Below are 18,192 nucleotides of genomic sequence, written 5' to 3'. Positions count from 1 at the left end.
TTTTTTCAGTTTCTTTGTGGCAGTATACTGCATCACATTGTGTAAACTTCTTATTACAAAATGGCACAGTATATGCACCACACAGTGATGAACATGTTAGTGAATGTTGATAAAGAAAATTACACAACAAATGTTCAAAGCAGTTTATTTGTAACTCTTTAATATGTCTGTTTATTTTATAACTCTCTAATAATTCCCAGGAATTTTTATTTCTCAATGTAGGATAATATCAAACATAACAAGTTGAATTTTATTTTATAATGTTTGTTAGATTGCAGTTTTTGGGCTGTAGAAACCCATTATTTTATTCTAATTAAAAGTAATATAATTTATTTTAAAATAAAAAAAACTACTATTAAAATAATATTACTGGAAAAATCAGCTTATTTCAATCCTAGTATTGTTTAAATACATACATATATATTTAGTTTATTTCTGTGCTAATTTTAATCAAAGTATCTAAATATTGTATCATCTTTAGTGGTTTTTTTTTTTTTTTTGATAGAGAATGCTCAGAGTTTTGAGCTTGTTTGAGGATTTTATACTGATCTAATTTAGATTTATGTACTCATTGATGAAAAAATTGTCAACCTTACAGCATTAAATAGACGTAGGACGTATTGAATATTAATCAGTATTTATTTTTAGTAGGGATTTACCAAATAATTACTTTAGTCATCCTAAAAGGATTCTCAGAACAGGAAAAAAGATCCTCAGACAGGTTCACAGGCAGCTACAATTCCAGAGTTCATACTGAAGATGTGCTGGCTTACTGGTGCCTGCATCTTTGCATGGCTCTAGCAGGGTTTGAAACACAATTGAAGAACCAAAAATGGAGAAAAAGGGTCAGGAATAAAGAAAGAGAGTGGATGGTGGGAAAGGATAATCTACTGTGAAAAATTCTACAGTGGATAGCTTAAAGGCCTTTTCTTGGAAGCAGATGACCACTACCCCTTTGAGATAAGGTCCTTTAATGTAGAATGGGAATACCACATTCCTAATCAGAAATTTTGTGTTGATAGACTGAAATACTTATATATGCTGTAGCAGAAATAACTTTTTCTTGAAAAATTAAAGGTTTTAATTGGCAAATCTATGGACTATATTATGGAGATAATAAATTACATTCTTTTCCATTTTGAAACATAATTATGTTTATTCTCTTTAAAAAAATTCTTCAACATGCAAGTATTTATCTATCTTTATTTGCACCCATTTTCCAAAGTTTTCATTCTCCATAAAGTGATTCCAAACCAGCCTAAAGTGTCCAATTAATGACATAAATTGGGTCTAGGTAGCTGCACTGTTTCATATCATTTTTTATTTTTTCTTAGAACATATTAAAAGTAATTCACCTCTAGCTACTTTTGAACCTATTTCCTAAAGAAACTACCACCAACTGGAAATTTTTTTTTTTTTTTGTTTGATGATATCATCTCATAAGCTTGAAGCTAGTGCATGGGATATGGAAATGGGATTTCCCAGTGTATGAAAAATACCACGCCTACCAGGATTTGAACCTGGAACTTCCGGCTGAAAGGCTAAGATGCTATCACTCCACCACAGAGATCGATTTGTATGGGATATGAACATACTAACAACCAATTTTTTTTTCAAAAGAAATAAAAAATTGTACCTAATGGTGAAACTATGCTTTTGATAACCTACTCTTCTTTTATAATACAAAAACATTAGTTTTATTGCTTATGAAATAAAATACCTCTTTTTTAATTAAGTTTTGTTCTTTCCTCTCCCCATTTCTAGTTGAAGAAAAATTATTTTCTTTAATTTTGTAATTTAAGATTAAATTCATATTATTCTTTTATTTAATTTATTTTTATTAGTCATTTAAAGAAAAAGTGTAAATCAAGCAACTGTTTTGTTTGTTTTTAAAAATTGATAACCATTTTCTGCCTGCTTACTAATCCATAACTCATCACTTGTCAGTCCCTTATAGTGATTGTTTACTTTAAAGTTCCATCATGCTAGGATATACTTCTGCAACTTACAATATTTTTTTTCTCTTTCTATTAGATACTTTTTTTTTTTTAATTAAAATCATTAATCTAAATTTTGTTCAAACCCTGCAGTATCCCTTCCACTATTTTGATCATCTCTACAAAACTCACAGTGAAATGGATGAAAATCAGGATTACATAATTCTAGATAGGTTAACAAGTAGAAGGATATTATTATATAAGCTATGAAAAAGATCTGTTTTAAAATCAGAGTGAATATACATTATTCCAGTATTACGAGACAGTACATTTTTCTTTCTGGAAAGTTTCATCAGATGGTTTAGCAAGCTTTTAAGTATATGTACATCATATGTGATGGCTTTTTTAATTGGTCAGTAAATAATAAGAAAACATATACTTTTTTTTGGTTTGAGGACAGTGTTTTTTCAAACAGTTTAAATTAATTATACATGTGAATATTTTTAGAATTTTTTACGTCTAAGTAATATTAATATTTTGTACTCACTTTGAAACAGTTCAAACTACCTGCCTTACCATGTGACATTCCTACATAGGTTTTCTCTGTTAATTTTTTTCCTTTACTTAATAGGTAAACTTTTGAAGGACATGTTTAGAAGTTGCTTAGAAATTTTATTATAATTATCTTTCATTGATAATTATCATTCGGCCAAGAAAATCTAAAAAAAACAATATTTTATTGTTTTTTATTATTACAGTTATTTTTATAATTTAGTTTTCTTATAGTTATTTGTATTATTTTAGATGTAGTTTGTGTTGTAAGTAGTATTATTATTATTAGTTTATTAGAAGCACGATTGATTGTTGTAGTTGATTTAGATATTTATTTATTTAGATGTTGAACATTTTCAGTATTGTTATATTATGGATTGAGATGGTAATGTGTTAAATTTTATGTATTATTTTTATATTTTTTTATGTATTGAATGAGTAGTTTGTTGTCAAATAGTCATTATTGTAGTACATTTATTTTAAATATAATAATTTATATATATATTCTATTTAACAAATGTTGAAGGAAGTAATTTTTTTAACAAGATAAGGTAATGTTGTTAATATAGAATAATGTCAAAATTGTACAGCAGTATGCTACAATGTTATTAAACAGTTAAGTACATATTTTTTCATTGTTACTATGAATTACATTAATTTTCATTTAATTAAATTTTTTTTTTTTAAACGAAGGTGTAATTATTGCATTTATTAAAATAGGTGAGGGCAGTGTAGTAGTTAAACACTGACTTTTTATTAGTGGTTATTTAGAAGATGAAAGTATTCCATAAAGATTCAAAGGTCAGATAATATTTTTAAAGTGCATTTTATTTTGGGATTGTTATAATTTTTTTAGAACTATCATTATTTATATTTCACTATATGGGTGTGAGTTTCTTGACTCCAAAACCAAAAAACTTAAAAATCCACCTGTTTTCCAAACCGTCACAAATTGAACCTTGTTGTCATGCAGTTTCTTTTTCAAATGTATTTAAATTATAGTCAATTGTAATAATTCAGTTCAAGATCTTGACTGTGCAAATGATGACCAAATCTTCCTACTTAAACTGTACAAGAACATATGATGTGAACAGTGTATGACAGGAATTATCAAACAAAAAGTATACTCCTTGCACCAGCATTGCTCACTATTTGTTTATATTACCCTGCCTCAATTTATTTCAGTGATTCATAATAAGCATCAGATTTTACAATATCTCTTCGAAGTAAAAGTGTGTACACAAGAGATAGCCTCTGAAGAAGATAGTCATCATGATTTTTCATATTGATGTTGATGTTTTGAATTTTTCCAGTGATGATGAATGTGACACCATTACTTCGGTTGTTGCTTTCCTCAGCTCTTGTACCCATATTTTATTCCCTTTCTCATTGCATTCTAGAAGGTTATTATTTTTATTATTATAGAAAAGAAATGCTTGTACCCCAGTTGCTCTGCTTTTCTTATAATCTATCAGCATTCTCAGCTATTGATATTTCTTCCTGTATCCATTTCACATACATATGTTGATTCTTGATATGTTTGGACATTGTTCATAAAGTTTTTAAATCTTTACATGCCTCCCCAGCAATTAAAGGTCTCCTTTAAGAGATTTCCTTCAATTTTCTGAAAGATTTCAACTGTGAATATAAATGATTACTAATGCATTGTAGAAAGCTGTCGCTTTCAGCTTTCTTTATCAAAATGTCACCTCATTCTCTTTTAAACTCATCATATGTTTTGCCATTTTTTGTTTGTACAAATTTTTGTATATAATCAAGCACAATATTTTTTATAATCAGAATTAACTTAAAATGAATTTCATCCATAATTTTCTCTTTCACCTCAAAAGATTTAAATGACTGACTAAATTTTTCCACTTTGTGAGATTAGAATTGAAACAACCAGTTTAAACAAACAGTATTACTATGACTTAAGCCTGATAAACTTTGTGCATTATGCAGACCCTTACAGACATGGCAGATCTGCCTGCTTTATAAAAATAATTTTCCTTACATTTTAACTGTTTATTATCTTTATTTCTTTTCTAATTACTGCTCATAATCCAAGGATTGCTGATCTAGAAAAATGTCTTGCATCAGTAGAATTTTGAATCTTAATGAGTGATTACTCTGAAATTGTTTGATTGACTCATATTGATATTCCAGTGGTCTTCAGATATCTAGTGTAATTATCCTGATTCAGGGCCCATAGATAGCTGCACCCTTTTTTATATAATGACTGTACCTATAACTTGTTATATCTGTAAATTGTCATGCTATAATATAGTAAATAGAATCCAATAACAGAATGGTGGCTTGTTGCAGTATCAAGGAATTGTTCCAATAATAGTTCAACCAATCTTTAAATGTTCTGCATTTTAACTATCAGTACACTCCAACAATGGCTCCGCCAACTCTCTTTAAATACATCTGTAATGATTTTTTTCTTATTCATTATTCAGTAACATAAAGTAATTGAATGATGCTGCACATTTCATTCCTCTTGTGCACTGTTGACTGTGAACCAGTGTAGGCCTACTTGGCTCTCTCTAGGTATAAATTAAATTAATTTTTAATGAAATCATGAATTCTGGGTTTTGGAAATGATAAATATGACGGCGGTCAACCTCATGAAAAATGTAATTGAGTATTATTGGAGGGAAATTTTTTAATTTCCCTCCAATAACATGAATTTTGATATAGGCCTAATTGTGCATACAGTCATTATACCTTACACATAACAATTACATACATGTATTTTCTAACCATATTATGGTTTGAAATATAAAAATTTTTTTAAAACACATTTTTGTAAGTAATTAATATTTATGGTAGAAATCACTAAAATTTACTTAGAAAGTATGTTACAGAGAAATTATAAATATTTTACACAAATATACTTTATTTGATTGTGTCATTAAAAAGAATAGAATGTTAATGTTATACAGATTCTATTTGACTTCAAAGAGATTATCATTTTCTCTGAAATTAATAATGTTTCTTGGACTGCTTGTCCGTATGGAGAACAGAGCAGTTTGTCACTTGAAAGATATATCTTTTACATTGAAATTTAAATGTAAATTGTTATAGATAATTGTCATGCCTGTAGGACAATTCATGCTTGGCATGACAGTATACAGCAGTGTATGATTTTATGGCTGAGTGAAGTAATGTGGATGGAAAGTTTATTATTTGTATAATAGCTATGTTTTTTATTTTGTATTTATGTCATCATCTTGAATCACCATATTTATGGTAAAGCTTATGAATTTTCCATTATTTTGACGAGTTCAAAGATTTTAAGTGTTTAATAAGCATAGTGGCAGATATCACTGTTAATTTTTATTTTACATTAAATAGGATAAACTGCTAAAAAACGGCAATGAAAATACTCTTTTGCTGCTTTTTTATGACTATAAAAATAACTGGATTACTTTCATGAATCTAGTTCTAACATAGTGTCTGTATGAAGACTACTTTCTTAAATAAGTAATAAGGGTTTTTTATTGTTTGTTATGTTGTTTATTTTTTACCGTTATATATACATAAGTATACTTGCAGATGATTTTTATTGAAGTATTACATTTTATTTAAGGAAGCTTATAAATGTTTGTTTTCACTTATAAAAGTGTGTGCGTGTGTGTGAGTGATTTTCATGCATTGTTTAAACTTATTAATTTTATTAAAAATTTACTAGATTAAAATTTTATTTTCTTTCAGTGCTTCAGATTTTACTACATTCTACATTCTAAGCAATTTAATTGTAAATTAATAAATAAAATACAATTTCACCAAGAGGGGGAAACATTTCAAAACATATAAAGAAAGTTTTTGAAAAAATTTATTTGAATATTTAGGTCACAAGACTACTGTAGTAATATTTTGTTTGAGTCTCCATTAAAAATTAAAAAAAAATGTTTCCTGCAGAATCTGTTACAAATTTTATTGGCCTTTATTCATATCCTACTTATTTCACTAATAAAACTGAGCCCAGATTTCAATCATGATAATGAGAAATATAACCACCACCTTTCATTAAAATTGATGTAGCACTGTATTGCAATACTTAAACAAATAAGTACATAACAGGTAAAAATTATTTTGCTTCACTTTAATTTTAGTATTAGAGATATCACGAATAATATGTCCAGTTTTTAAGCTATTCATACATGAATTATTTTATATACGAGTTCAACATAGAATATTTTCTTAAGGTGTGATTTCAATTTAACTTGTGAAATATATCTTATTAATAAATTTTGAATTATTCAATAGTATATAAAAGTTTTTTATAGAAGTAATTTTTATCTGGCAGCATTATCTTAAAGTTTTAGTGAAACCATGTCCTAGCTGTTAACTCATAGAATGTTAACCATAATTTAATTATGAATTAAATTATTATTCATAATTTTATTATGGTTAAATGTATATTTTGTTATAAATAATGAAACAATACATGGTTTGTTGAATATTTATACAAAATAAATTATGTTTTATTAATACTATTTGTTTTTATGACAATTTGTAGGAATGTATCATCCATCTCATCAACCACATCCTAGAGGTAGATCAAGAATGGAAAGGGAAAGAGTAGACTATGAAGAAGATTATAATAGTGGAGCCGGTATGCCGGTTTACCATCCGGCACATCATACGCACCACACCCATCACCCACAATACCATGCAGTGCCACGTGAGACTTATCCTACAGCGAGAGGAGGTCCACAACCATCCCATAATACGCAACCTCATATGCATCCGACTCATGCTCACCGATCCCGTGATCCAAATGACGATTACCATTCCCCACATCAAACTTCTTCCAGGAGAGCTCTAAATGCTATTTAATAGGAAAGAATATATTAGGTACAAATTTAAATGAAAATTAAGAATATCACAAATTATGGTAACTGGATTGTCTGGGTACAATCTTTTGTAGATAGAATTGAAAATTTATAATTTATTATTTTTATGAAATAATTTATTAATTTAAAAGAATGATGCATGATTGAAGCCAAATAATTTAATTAACTATTAATTTTTTTCTTTAAAAATAAATATATTTTTATTATAAGTATAAAAGAGAAAATAACAAATATAATGTAATATAACATGTATTATACTTATTAATTGATTACATATTAATTTATATGTCAGTGCTAGATTTCTTATCTGAAGAAACTCTAGTTGGATATTACTTCACCTGAAGTACAAAGATACTGGTGGTTATTAATTTGTATGAAAGTAATTGTGTTCGATGCAATTAGTTGATGTAGAAAACAGAACAGTAGCATAAATTATAGGGCTGAAAATCATCACATTTCACTGAGGTAAACACGCTGATTGCAACAGTATATACAGATCAGGGAAGAAAACCACTCTTTTCCAGTTTGTCTTTTATGCTTAGCATGAGATGATTATCATTCTAGAGAATCTGCCAGAGTAGCTGTGTACTGTAAGATGGTTATAGTTCATAACAAATATTTTAAAGATATTTATTAGGGAGATTTAACCCATAAGAAAATTAAAATAAAGGATTCACTAAACAAATAAAGCACACAGCTTTTCACTGGCCTTGAATCAACACTTTGTCGCTACTAATAAAGCAAACTAATTATGGTACAATCGTTATAAAATTGATATTAGAAATACTTTAGTAAGGTTTAATTACATACAAATATTACTTTATTAAAATAAATTAATATTAAAAAGTTTCTTTTGAATTTTATGGGAACAGGAAAAAATCACCAGTATGCACTAGGTATCCATCTAGATAAAATTAAATATTAAATCTGGTTCTAAAGTATGTGATTATATAACTGATTTATGACTGATAAACTTTTATCACTGATTTATCACATTAATAATCTTTTATTAACCCCTTCCAAATAGGTATTAATATGTTGTTCATTATTTTACATGCTTAGAAAATCTATTTAAAAACTCAGTTAACTACAGTACATTGTTATTAAAATTTATAACTCTAAATTCTTAAAAAATCTCTATTTAAGGAATCAGGTGCTAAGGTTATTATCTAATGGACTGTAAATAATGATGTTGTACATTGTTATTTCGATATATATTTGTTTAGTACATGTTTTATTCAATTCATTACATTCATTACAGAGCAGTCTTAAATGTTTACATTTGATCAATTTCAAAGTAATTATTTCTTATGTATTACTCATCTATGGTTGTATCTAAAAGCTTCACATGTTTCTACAACATTTTAAAGATGTATGGAATGGCTGTCGTGAAACACATATGTCTGTAGTGTGTATTATATATATGTAGATTTATTATTTATACCCAAAAACCATTTAATTCAGCAATAACAGAATATTTTTGTAGTCTAGTTACCAGTTGATATATTTTTACAGTATTGAGAAATCAATGACTAAAAAATATTTTTATAGCCTGTAATAATGTCTGTGAGCAAGGAGGGGTTAATACATCAGTAATTTTAGGCTGGCTTATAACAATTTGCTGGTGAAAAATGCATGGATCATGTGCTTGAAAGAATAGAGTTTTGAAAGAGACTTCATCAAGTGAGGGTTTGGTACAGGCATTTATGTCCTTTCTATATCCTTAATATTTGATTCATAATTTTATAAATGGATATTTTCATTGGAAGCTATCAGTCAGTTTATAGATAAGTAAATTACATGAATGATTTTTCATTTTATACTTTAGGCATGATTTTCAGCCAAGCATTGTTAGATGGCCAGATTTATTTATTACAAGACTGCCCAAAAAGGAATGTAATGTATTTAGGTATATGTATGTATGTTTGTTCCACCATAGCAGCTCAGCGGCTAAACCGATTTAGATGTATGACCCTGCATTGGCATCCTTACGTTACCAGGAGTCTCATAGGCTATATAAATATTTTTTTACATTTGTGTATATATATATATATATATGCTTAAATAAATTTAAAAAAGATTATACTATATACAAAATTGTCACCCGCACGCTCTTTAATTTTCCTATATTAAAGACCAATGTCTGTCACCTGGACACCTACATGCTCAGAATGTGCTCATTTGAAAATCAAATGCAAATTTCAAAAACATGTCCAGAAGTTTTTGATTTCAATCACTAGATGGCGAACTCTATTTTTTTTAGTTTTTTTTTTATAATTGTGTAAATAAAATTTTCAGTCATTAACTTGTTTAGTTTAAAAAATTATTTTTCTTTTAAAGGAAAATACCAGTAATTTTATTTCCTTTTTTCCACCTACTAAAAATATATGAATAAAAATACAGTTCATATTTTGTAATAAAAATATCAAATCTCATTCTTAGTTAAGAAAGTAGTCAAGAGTTGCTTACAATGTTTTAAAATGAATGAATTAGTTGTACTAAAATATCTTTAAAAGTGACACAAAGTTAAAATTTACTTATATTATATCTTTTTAACTTTCAAATTGTACATCTTCAGGCTTGCCATAATTCCCATGTTATAAATTTCTGTACCACATTCCCTTGAGCAGGTAGGTATCAGAAAGGCATCAGCCCATAAAAATGCAGCTTAGGAATAAGAAAATTGAGAAAAAAAATGTTTGACAAAATTTGGAACCACTTACATTTTGCTTACATTTTGTAATGAGACAGAATAGAACAACTATACAACAAATCATATGTAACTGTACTAACATTAACTAGACAAATGCTGGGAGATAAACAGCTCTACCTTATCCCCACACTATTTGTCTCTGTTCACTCTGCTCTTACCAGTGCAAACTGGACTAAGCTGGCTTATACTTATTATTATGATTAATTTTAAAAGATCTAAGGTTAATTTTAATTTTATTTCTCTTATTTTAAATTAAAATATTGTTAAATTTTTCTTAGGATAGTTTTTTGTGCATTGGACTATGTTTAACTTTTTATTTATTTTTTATACTGTTTAAATGTTTTTAATTATTATAAATTTAGATCATTAAATTTTATTTATTTATTGTGTGATAGTAATAGAATCAATTTCCAGGACACCTTATTTATAAATACCACATCTGTTATTTATTTAATTCATTTTAAAAATATATATTTATTACACTTCTTATCTACTTATTAACAAAAAAAACTTTATCATGGTTACAATATAATTAATTGAAACCTTTATTTAAAAAATTACTATTTTATTAATTTATTTATAAATGCTAAAGATTAAAATTAATTTAATAAAATTTAAAAAGAAGTAATACTGCATAAACTTATGATTACTTTTCTTGCATTAAAATGACAGAATTTCACCATAAAACAAAAAACACCAAATAATGACTGCATTAAAATATATATTATCTAATTAAAGTAATTTTATTATGTTTTATTTTTATTATAAAATATTTATTTCAGTTATTTTAAATATATCTTTTCAGAAAAATAAATGTAATCAGTAGTTTTATTTTTTTTGTAATTTTGTAGTTAATTTATTAGTTTAACTGATATAACAATAAATACTTTCTTGTCTTTTGTTGCTTTTTTACAGTAGTTTGTAATGTGTTCTCATTTTATAAAATTCTTTTTTTATGGGTATATTTGTTTAATAATTGATTTAAATCAGTTTGAATTATTACTCTTGCTCCCAAGCACACATACACACACACACACACACACACACATATATATATATATACACATGCATACATACACACACACATTCCGGTAAGTAGAATGATTCTTTAAAATATTTTTCTTTTATGAATTTGTTTTAAACTTTACTTAATTTGTTTGGTTGATTTTTTTGTAATATTAGGTAATTTTTTAAATCTGCCAGTTTGTGTTTGTGTACACATACATCAGTGTGTGTATATATATATATAAATGTGTAAATGTGTTTTTAGTCCCTTATTTTTAGTAATTTTTATATTTTATTTTGGAAGTTAAAACTTAAGATGAAAGTATTTTATATTATTATAGGAAAGTTGTTAAATTATTAGATTATTTTTGAGCTTTTTTAATCTTAAAAAATCTTGTACAATTTAAAAATATAAATAAATAAAAAATTGTGTAAATGAAAACTTTTGTTTATTCTATAATTTCAGGATTCTATTTTATTTATTGAACCATGTATAGCTTATTACTTTATATAAAGTAAACTTGCTTAACTTTATGGCATGAAAATTTTAGAATAATTATAATCATGGCTCCAACTTTACCATTGTGACCATATTTGTTGTAACTTAAATTATACCAATGTATCCCAGACTGCCTTATGTACCCACTACAAAAAAAGTTTAAATAAAATTTTGAATTTTCAGATATATATATGTTAGTTTTCTACATCACTAGAAAGAATGTTGGTCTCTTCAAAATGTAACTGTATTTGCATTAGAAACTTTAAAACTAATTTTCACAGAATAAAAAATAAAATAAAATGTTTTTAGATTCTTATAATTACAGTTTCTGCTAAGGTAAACAAAACAATATATAAACTGTTTTTTGGTTTTTTTTTTCAAAATTCTATCTTTATAAATTGTTCAATGAAATTAATAATAATAATAAAATTGACAAGAAAAAAATAATATTATACCCATTATTGTAGTGATTTATGTTGTGTGATTTTTTTTATTAAACACTGCTTTTATTGGAGAAAAAAGGAAGTTTTTATTTCCCTCAAATAGAATGCATCATTATATACATTTTTACTTCATTTTTATATTATTTATTTAATTAAAAAAATATTATAAATTCATTAGTGTGATATGACAACAATATGTTACATATATAAATATATATTTATATTTAAGTATATATTATGCATGCTGCTTCATAATTTACCACCATTATTGTGTTAAAATGTATATTTGAATTATCAGTGAATTGGAAAAATTGTTTATCATAGTTTATTATAAAACAGACCTAAAAAAATATTTGTAATATCAATTGTAACAGTAGTAATAATTTAAGTAGAAAGAACCCCAAGTATATTGTCACCATCTGTACAATGTTTTCAGATCTAAATCATAATTATAATATATCCCTACCCCTTTTTGAAATTTGCTTAGTAAGTTTCATGTTATAAAATAAAAATAAGATAGCTGAAACATTCTTCTTTTTTTTTAATAATACTTTTATTTATAGTCGCATTAACAATTAAAGTCATTAGCGACTTATCAGTGTAATGTAATATGCCTCACTCCACGTTTTAATTTTACTGGCTTTCAAATGCTGAGTGAAGCAAATTTTATTTAGAAACCTGCTAATGGTAAAACTGGAGAAATCAGGTCTTTTAAGTCATTTTACAATAACATTTACCATCATTATTACTGAAGTTACAGTGTAAATTTTTATAAAAAAGAAATTATTTTTATGAACAAAAAAAAAGTTTATTTCATTCAAATTAAATTCATTTTACCTCCCCCCCCCCTCCAAAAACAGATAAAAATAAATGCATTTATTTTTTCTGCCTCTTTTAACTTTCCTTTATCGTATCAACTGGCATTTTCCTTAATGTACCTCTTCACCTATTACCTTTTATCACAATCTAAAAATGAGAAGATAAAGGAAACTGTAAGATACCCTTCCAGATGTATACTTTGTTGGTAATTTCAACTAAGACAGAAAATGGTGTAAATATAAATAATTTTATAGTCTTCATTTCTAAATCAATGATTCACAAATTATTAGTTGGTAATGTTTTCTTCAAAGGAATAAAGGACCTGTTCTATAGCTAACCATCTTATTTTGGCTGAAGAACCGCTTGTGGCTAAAATTACATACCAGCCTTCAAGGTAATTAGTACATTTACATTCTAAGTTAATAAATCTAAAAACACTGCAGTTAATATGAGAAAATAATTGACTTGATTTTTCAGATAAAACTTTTATGATTGTTTGCTTATTGCTGTAACATAACCAGAATGCACTGCGTAATAACTAATTAACTGGTTTTTTATAGGTCAATTTTAGTTAGACTCGTATATAATATTATTTCATTATTACTACTGTTACTATTAATAATCTGTACTAAATAATAATCTGTGTGTTCCATCAAGAAAGCTCAAGAGCACTCTTTTAACTTATCATTTAATAATTTATTTTCATAAGTATTTCAAGACACTGTATGAACACACAAAAGCAATAAATGTAGAAACATACTGTTATCATGTTTTATTTAAAAACATTACTAGGTATATTTTTTCAGTATTAATTCTGTAAAGACACATCATTATCATCATTTATTGTTACATTGCATAATATTATTAAGTTCAGAGTAGTTCCGTTTTTATCCCTTATTTACAAGCCATAAGATGATAAGCACATGAAAACAGATTATTATTGTTAACTAAAAAAGTGAAATTCCATAAAGTCCAACATTAATATTATTGTACAAATTTGTTTTTAACATTTTATTTCACATGTTTTATCAAGCCATCTACTTTATATACCGATCGCAAACATTGAAGTCACCTAACAAAAAGAAACACTATCATTCTTTGCTTCACTCAGTTGAATTGTTGGAACCAGTTTATTAGAAATGGATGACATTCTATTTCTATTATTTGTTATTCAATTTTCTATAATCATACTTCTAACAAAATTTGGTTGAATAAGCTTTTTAATTTTTTTTATGCTTATGTTTAACAGTTATTGAATTTCTGATTCATCTCAATAGCTCATTCAATAAAGAAGCACTGATATAACAAAGATCTTGGTTTTGTTCAGCCATGGGCTTAGAATTTTTGCATATACCTGAATTGTTATTTTAGAATTATCAATTTAAAAAAAAAGTTTGCTGAGTTCTTTTCTTTATTGTTGTAAATAACGTATAGCATTCTGTTGAGGGAACTGCTGAACCAGAAGAGTGCATGAAATTATTTGTGAAACCTAAATTACCTTTACTTTTAAAAAAACCTGTTGTATTTCATATTTAATGATAAAGAGTTGTGTAGACCCATTAACAGAAATATCTTATAATTTAAAACTTAAAAAAATTGTGACTACTAAGATATGTATCTAACATGAATATAACTTTTGTTTGCATAGGAGATCTTTTTTGTATGTCATTATTATTGTGTTATAAAGTTGATATTGACCTTGATCTATCAATAAAGAAGACACGGGTAATATAATCAAATTCAATCATCAGTCTTATTATGTGCGTATAAAAAAAATCATACTTCAATTTACTGTGACATAATATGAGATCCAGTTGACTTTTTAACTTTTAATTATCTAATAATCATAAAAATAAACAAGATGTACTGAATTATATATATATAATATTTCTTTATAAATAAATTTAAATATATTTAATGATTTAATCCTTTCTTATTGCCTTATTTAGTGTATAAATTTAATGAATAATATTATTATAAATAATACAAGCTTTACAGTAGGTTTATTATGATTAATATTGTTACCATTGTAATTATCAAAATACAAATACTAGAACCTTATCAAATATGTATGTCAATCTTGTAATTATTTACTAGTATGTTAATTTAAAAAAAGAAGACGCTAATGAAAGTTCTAGTGTGGTAGAATAAGGCAAAATATATCCACCTTTTTTTTTCTTTCTCTTAAATTCGAAATCTCAATTTATAATGTGTTATAGCCCATCCAATATGTTCTTTGTACATCTAAGGTGTCAATATACTGTAATATGTCTGTAAGCAGATGAAGCACTACAGTTACAAATAGTGATTGTAGCGCTGTTAAACAAATGGTCCCAAATGCAACATTACCAGTTTTCATTGCAAGTTAAAGATATCCATCTATGTAATTGTTATTTCAAAAATAAAGTGATCAGAGACACTTCGTAACTCTGAATTAAACAATTACAAATTATCATGTGCGCGCAGATATGAAAAGAGCTTTGTAAGAAATATTTTTTACTGTTATTACTGTTAGAAAAATTAGTAAAGATGATGATAATATACTATGAAATTAAGACCAGGTGTAGCTGCCGCTAATACTTATTATCATTATTCAGTTTTATTAAAAATCATAAAATTGAATTAATAAATGCTAAATGTTTTTTTTCTTAACATTCTATAATATTTTTATGCAAACTTATTAAGTTAAATAAGAAAACACTTTCACGGAAAATGAATATGATATATTTATAAGATTTAGTTATGTTAGAATTAATTTTTAAGACAAAGAAGGTTTTTTGTTAATGAATTATAGAATTATATATTTTAAATTTTATGATAACTATTATTAACAAACAGATGCGCAAAATAATAAAAGTTTTATTAATGAGCGCAAACTGAGTATATGAGAAAAATTTTGTGTTTTTTTATACTGAAATAATGAAAATGTTTAGCAACATCATGCAGACAAAAAATTAAGTTTAACAGGAATTATTCAATTTGATAATTTTGTTGTCAAGTTCATTTTTTGTACAGTAAGAAGTAAAAATTTACTTTTCCATTTTCAAATTATAATCATCAATAAAAATTACCATCAACTTACTGTACCTTGGTTAAGTTCATCATAAATTAAAAAAAAAAAACCATTAAAATAAACAAACAAAAACTACTGCTCAGATACTCCTATATATATTATCATGGACATACAGTGCATTCCATACAAAAGAATGGCTATGATACAAATACATATCTATGAAATGTTATTAATTTGCTTAAATATTTTAATGTGTTTTTATAATATAGTTGATTTCCACTTGTGTGACATCAATTTTAACTTGAAAGATTCATCGAAATAATAAGGTGAATGTTATTTTTTTTAAGTTTATTTTTTGTACAAATCAACATAGTTTCTATCTGTTATTATTGTTCTCTTAGCTACAAGAAGGTTAGTTTCATTAAAACATTTCAGTTTAATGGAATTTAATTTCATTAAATTGAAATTACTTGTAATTTGTTTTGAATACCTGTGTTAATGATTTACATCATTTTCAAATATTCATTTAGTTTATCTAATGCTTTTCTCTGGATCAGAAATAACTGAGTTGCTAGAGGTTGGACTAAATCTTATACATTCCTTACACACTAAAGGTTGTAATTCAGTGAGGACAGCCCTCCTTCCTTTTGCATGAATAAAACGTAAAAATCTCCTTGCAGATTATTAATCACAAAAAAAATGTTAGTGCCCATTCTGAAAACTGCTTCCAGTATATAGATCATCTTAATTCTAAAGGGCAATTAAAATACTTTTTTAAAACATTAAGAATCCATTTACCCTAATTTGATGAAACCAGGACTTTTTTAAGTGAATAGAAATTTGTATAATTTGGGAAATTGTTTAATTGCACTAATGTATATAAAATATTTCAATGAAGTAGATGATTTTATTGATAGAAATTGCAAAATAATACCAATATGTAAATTTCTGACTTGACCTTAAAAATTAATGTTTTTAATTTTATAACTAGGTTTCATGAAGAATTTTGAAATGAAATGAGAATCAGTTTTCATACCAATATTTTTACATAATTATAACTTTGTTAACATAGCTTATAGCAATACAAAAAATAATCATTCTTTTAAACAGTTTGAAAGGAATTTTTAAAAATCAAGAAAAAAAGTAACATGTTTCTGTTGTAAATAAACTGTGACCAGTGGGTAGAGAATTTAGTAGTATGAGGAACCAGCTTTATGCATCAAGCCCTCTCAGCTACTACTCCAAATTTCAAGCAAACTTAAAACAGGAAAAAGAGTCCATGGACAGTCCATCAGACAAAACAAACACCCTCAGTTCCAGTATGGCACTACACATGGAGTCAAAGAAACAGCTGGCACAATTCTTCTAGTATTTATTCAAGGAAGAAGGGAATAAGCATAAAGAAAGAGATGGTTATGATCAATTCACAGCCCTTAGAAAAATTGGCTCTGATTAGGTTTATTTACAATCTTGCCAGTGGCAGAGTTAACAGAAGAGCATAACTAATCCAAAGAGAATGTTTTTTTCTAAATACTAAACAAGCATACTCTTTATTTAGAGGTGTGATTGTTAAGACACTAACATACAGATTATCAGTGATCTGAAAAATAAATAAGCACCAACATACACTGAGTAGCTCATTACCCTATTTATTCCTTAGTATTTTGGTGTCCGTGTAGAATGCCTCATCCATTATATGTTTTTCCTTTTATTCTAACAGAACCTTATTGGATATTTCATCCTTAAAAATCATCCAAAAAATTTGACTAAACTAAAATAAAGCATACAGCAATAGCATTTCTACTGAAGGAAATTTATTAAATTTATTACTGTGGTGGACAAGATTTGTTTATACTCTTCAAAAAAATTCAGCTCAGTTACATCATAAGCTGTGAATTAGAATTCTGTGGATAAAATTATAATTGTACAATAAAGCAGGCTTTTATGTCAGTGGCTATTAGTAACTAAAATAGCAAAAAGTCAAAATTAATTTCAAATACCTTACTAAAAAGTGTACTGCCAAAAAAAGAATGTAATACCAAATATAATTTGGATTATTCAGAATTTTATGAAAATTGTTTTTCTTCTATAAATCTACTTCTATTATAATTAAAGTAAATAATTTATACACCATTATTTATGCAAGGTGTTACATGCGTACATGTTCACACTTGTAAATTATACTTTTTTTGCATTTGGGACCAAGTAAGTGAGGGTGCTGATTGGAACCTATTCCTTTTCAGTACCAAGAAACTTCATTTGTTATACGATATTTGTACTGGATATGATATTAGTTCTATAAGTAATTTATTTTTTAAAAAAGTTGGTTAAATTTAACGACAACAT

General features: G+C 26.3%; 1 protein-coding gene across 5 annotated transcripts in view; it reads left to right on the top strand.

Moving 5' to 3' along the window:
• Ca-beta (Calcium channel protein beta subunit) overlaps window positions 1-10,766 on the top strand; it is a 222,683-nt gene extending 211,917 nt beyond the window's left edge. For 4 of the 5 annotated variants that reach the window (XM_075355308.1, XM_075355307.1, XM_075355309.1 and 1 more), the window contains one exon: window positions 7,018-10,766. In XM_075355308.1, coding sequence (XP_075211423.1) covers window positions 7,018-7,337 — 320 coding nt within the window. In that variant the 3' untranslated portion in view covers window positions 7,338-10,766. The remainder of the gene's footprint in view (window positions 1-7,017) is intronic. The other variant, XM_075355310.1, reaches the window with a different exon arrangement.
• Window positions 10,767-18,192: the final 7,426 nt, after the last annotated feature.

Source organism: Lycorma delicatula, chromosome 2 (genome assembly GCF_047948215.1).
Source record: "Lycorma delicatula isolate Av1 chromosome 2, ASM4794821v1, whole genome shotgun sequence".
Lineage (NCBI taxonomy): Eukaryota > Metazoa > Arthropoda > Insecta > Hemiptera > Fulgoridae > Lycorma > Lycorma delicatula.
The sequence above is the reverse complement of the archived record's forward strand: the minus strand, read 5'-3'. Positions and strand labels throughout refer to the sequence as shown.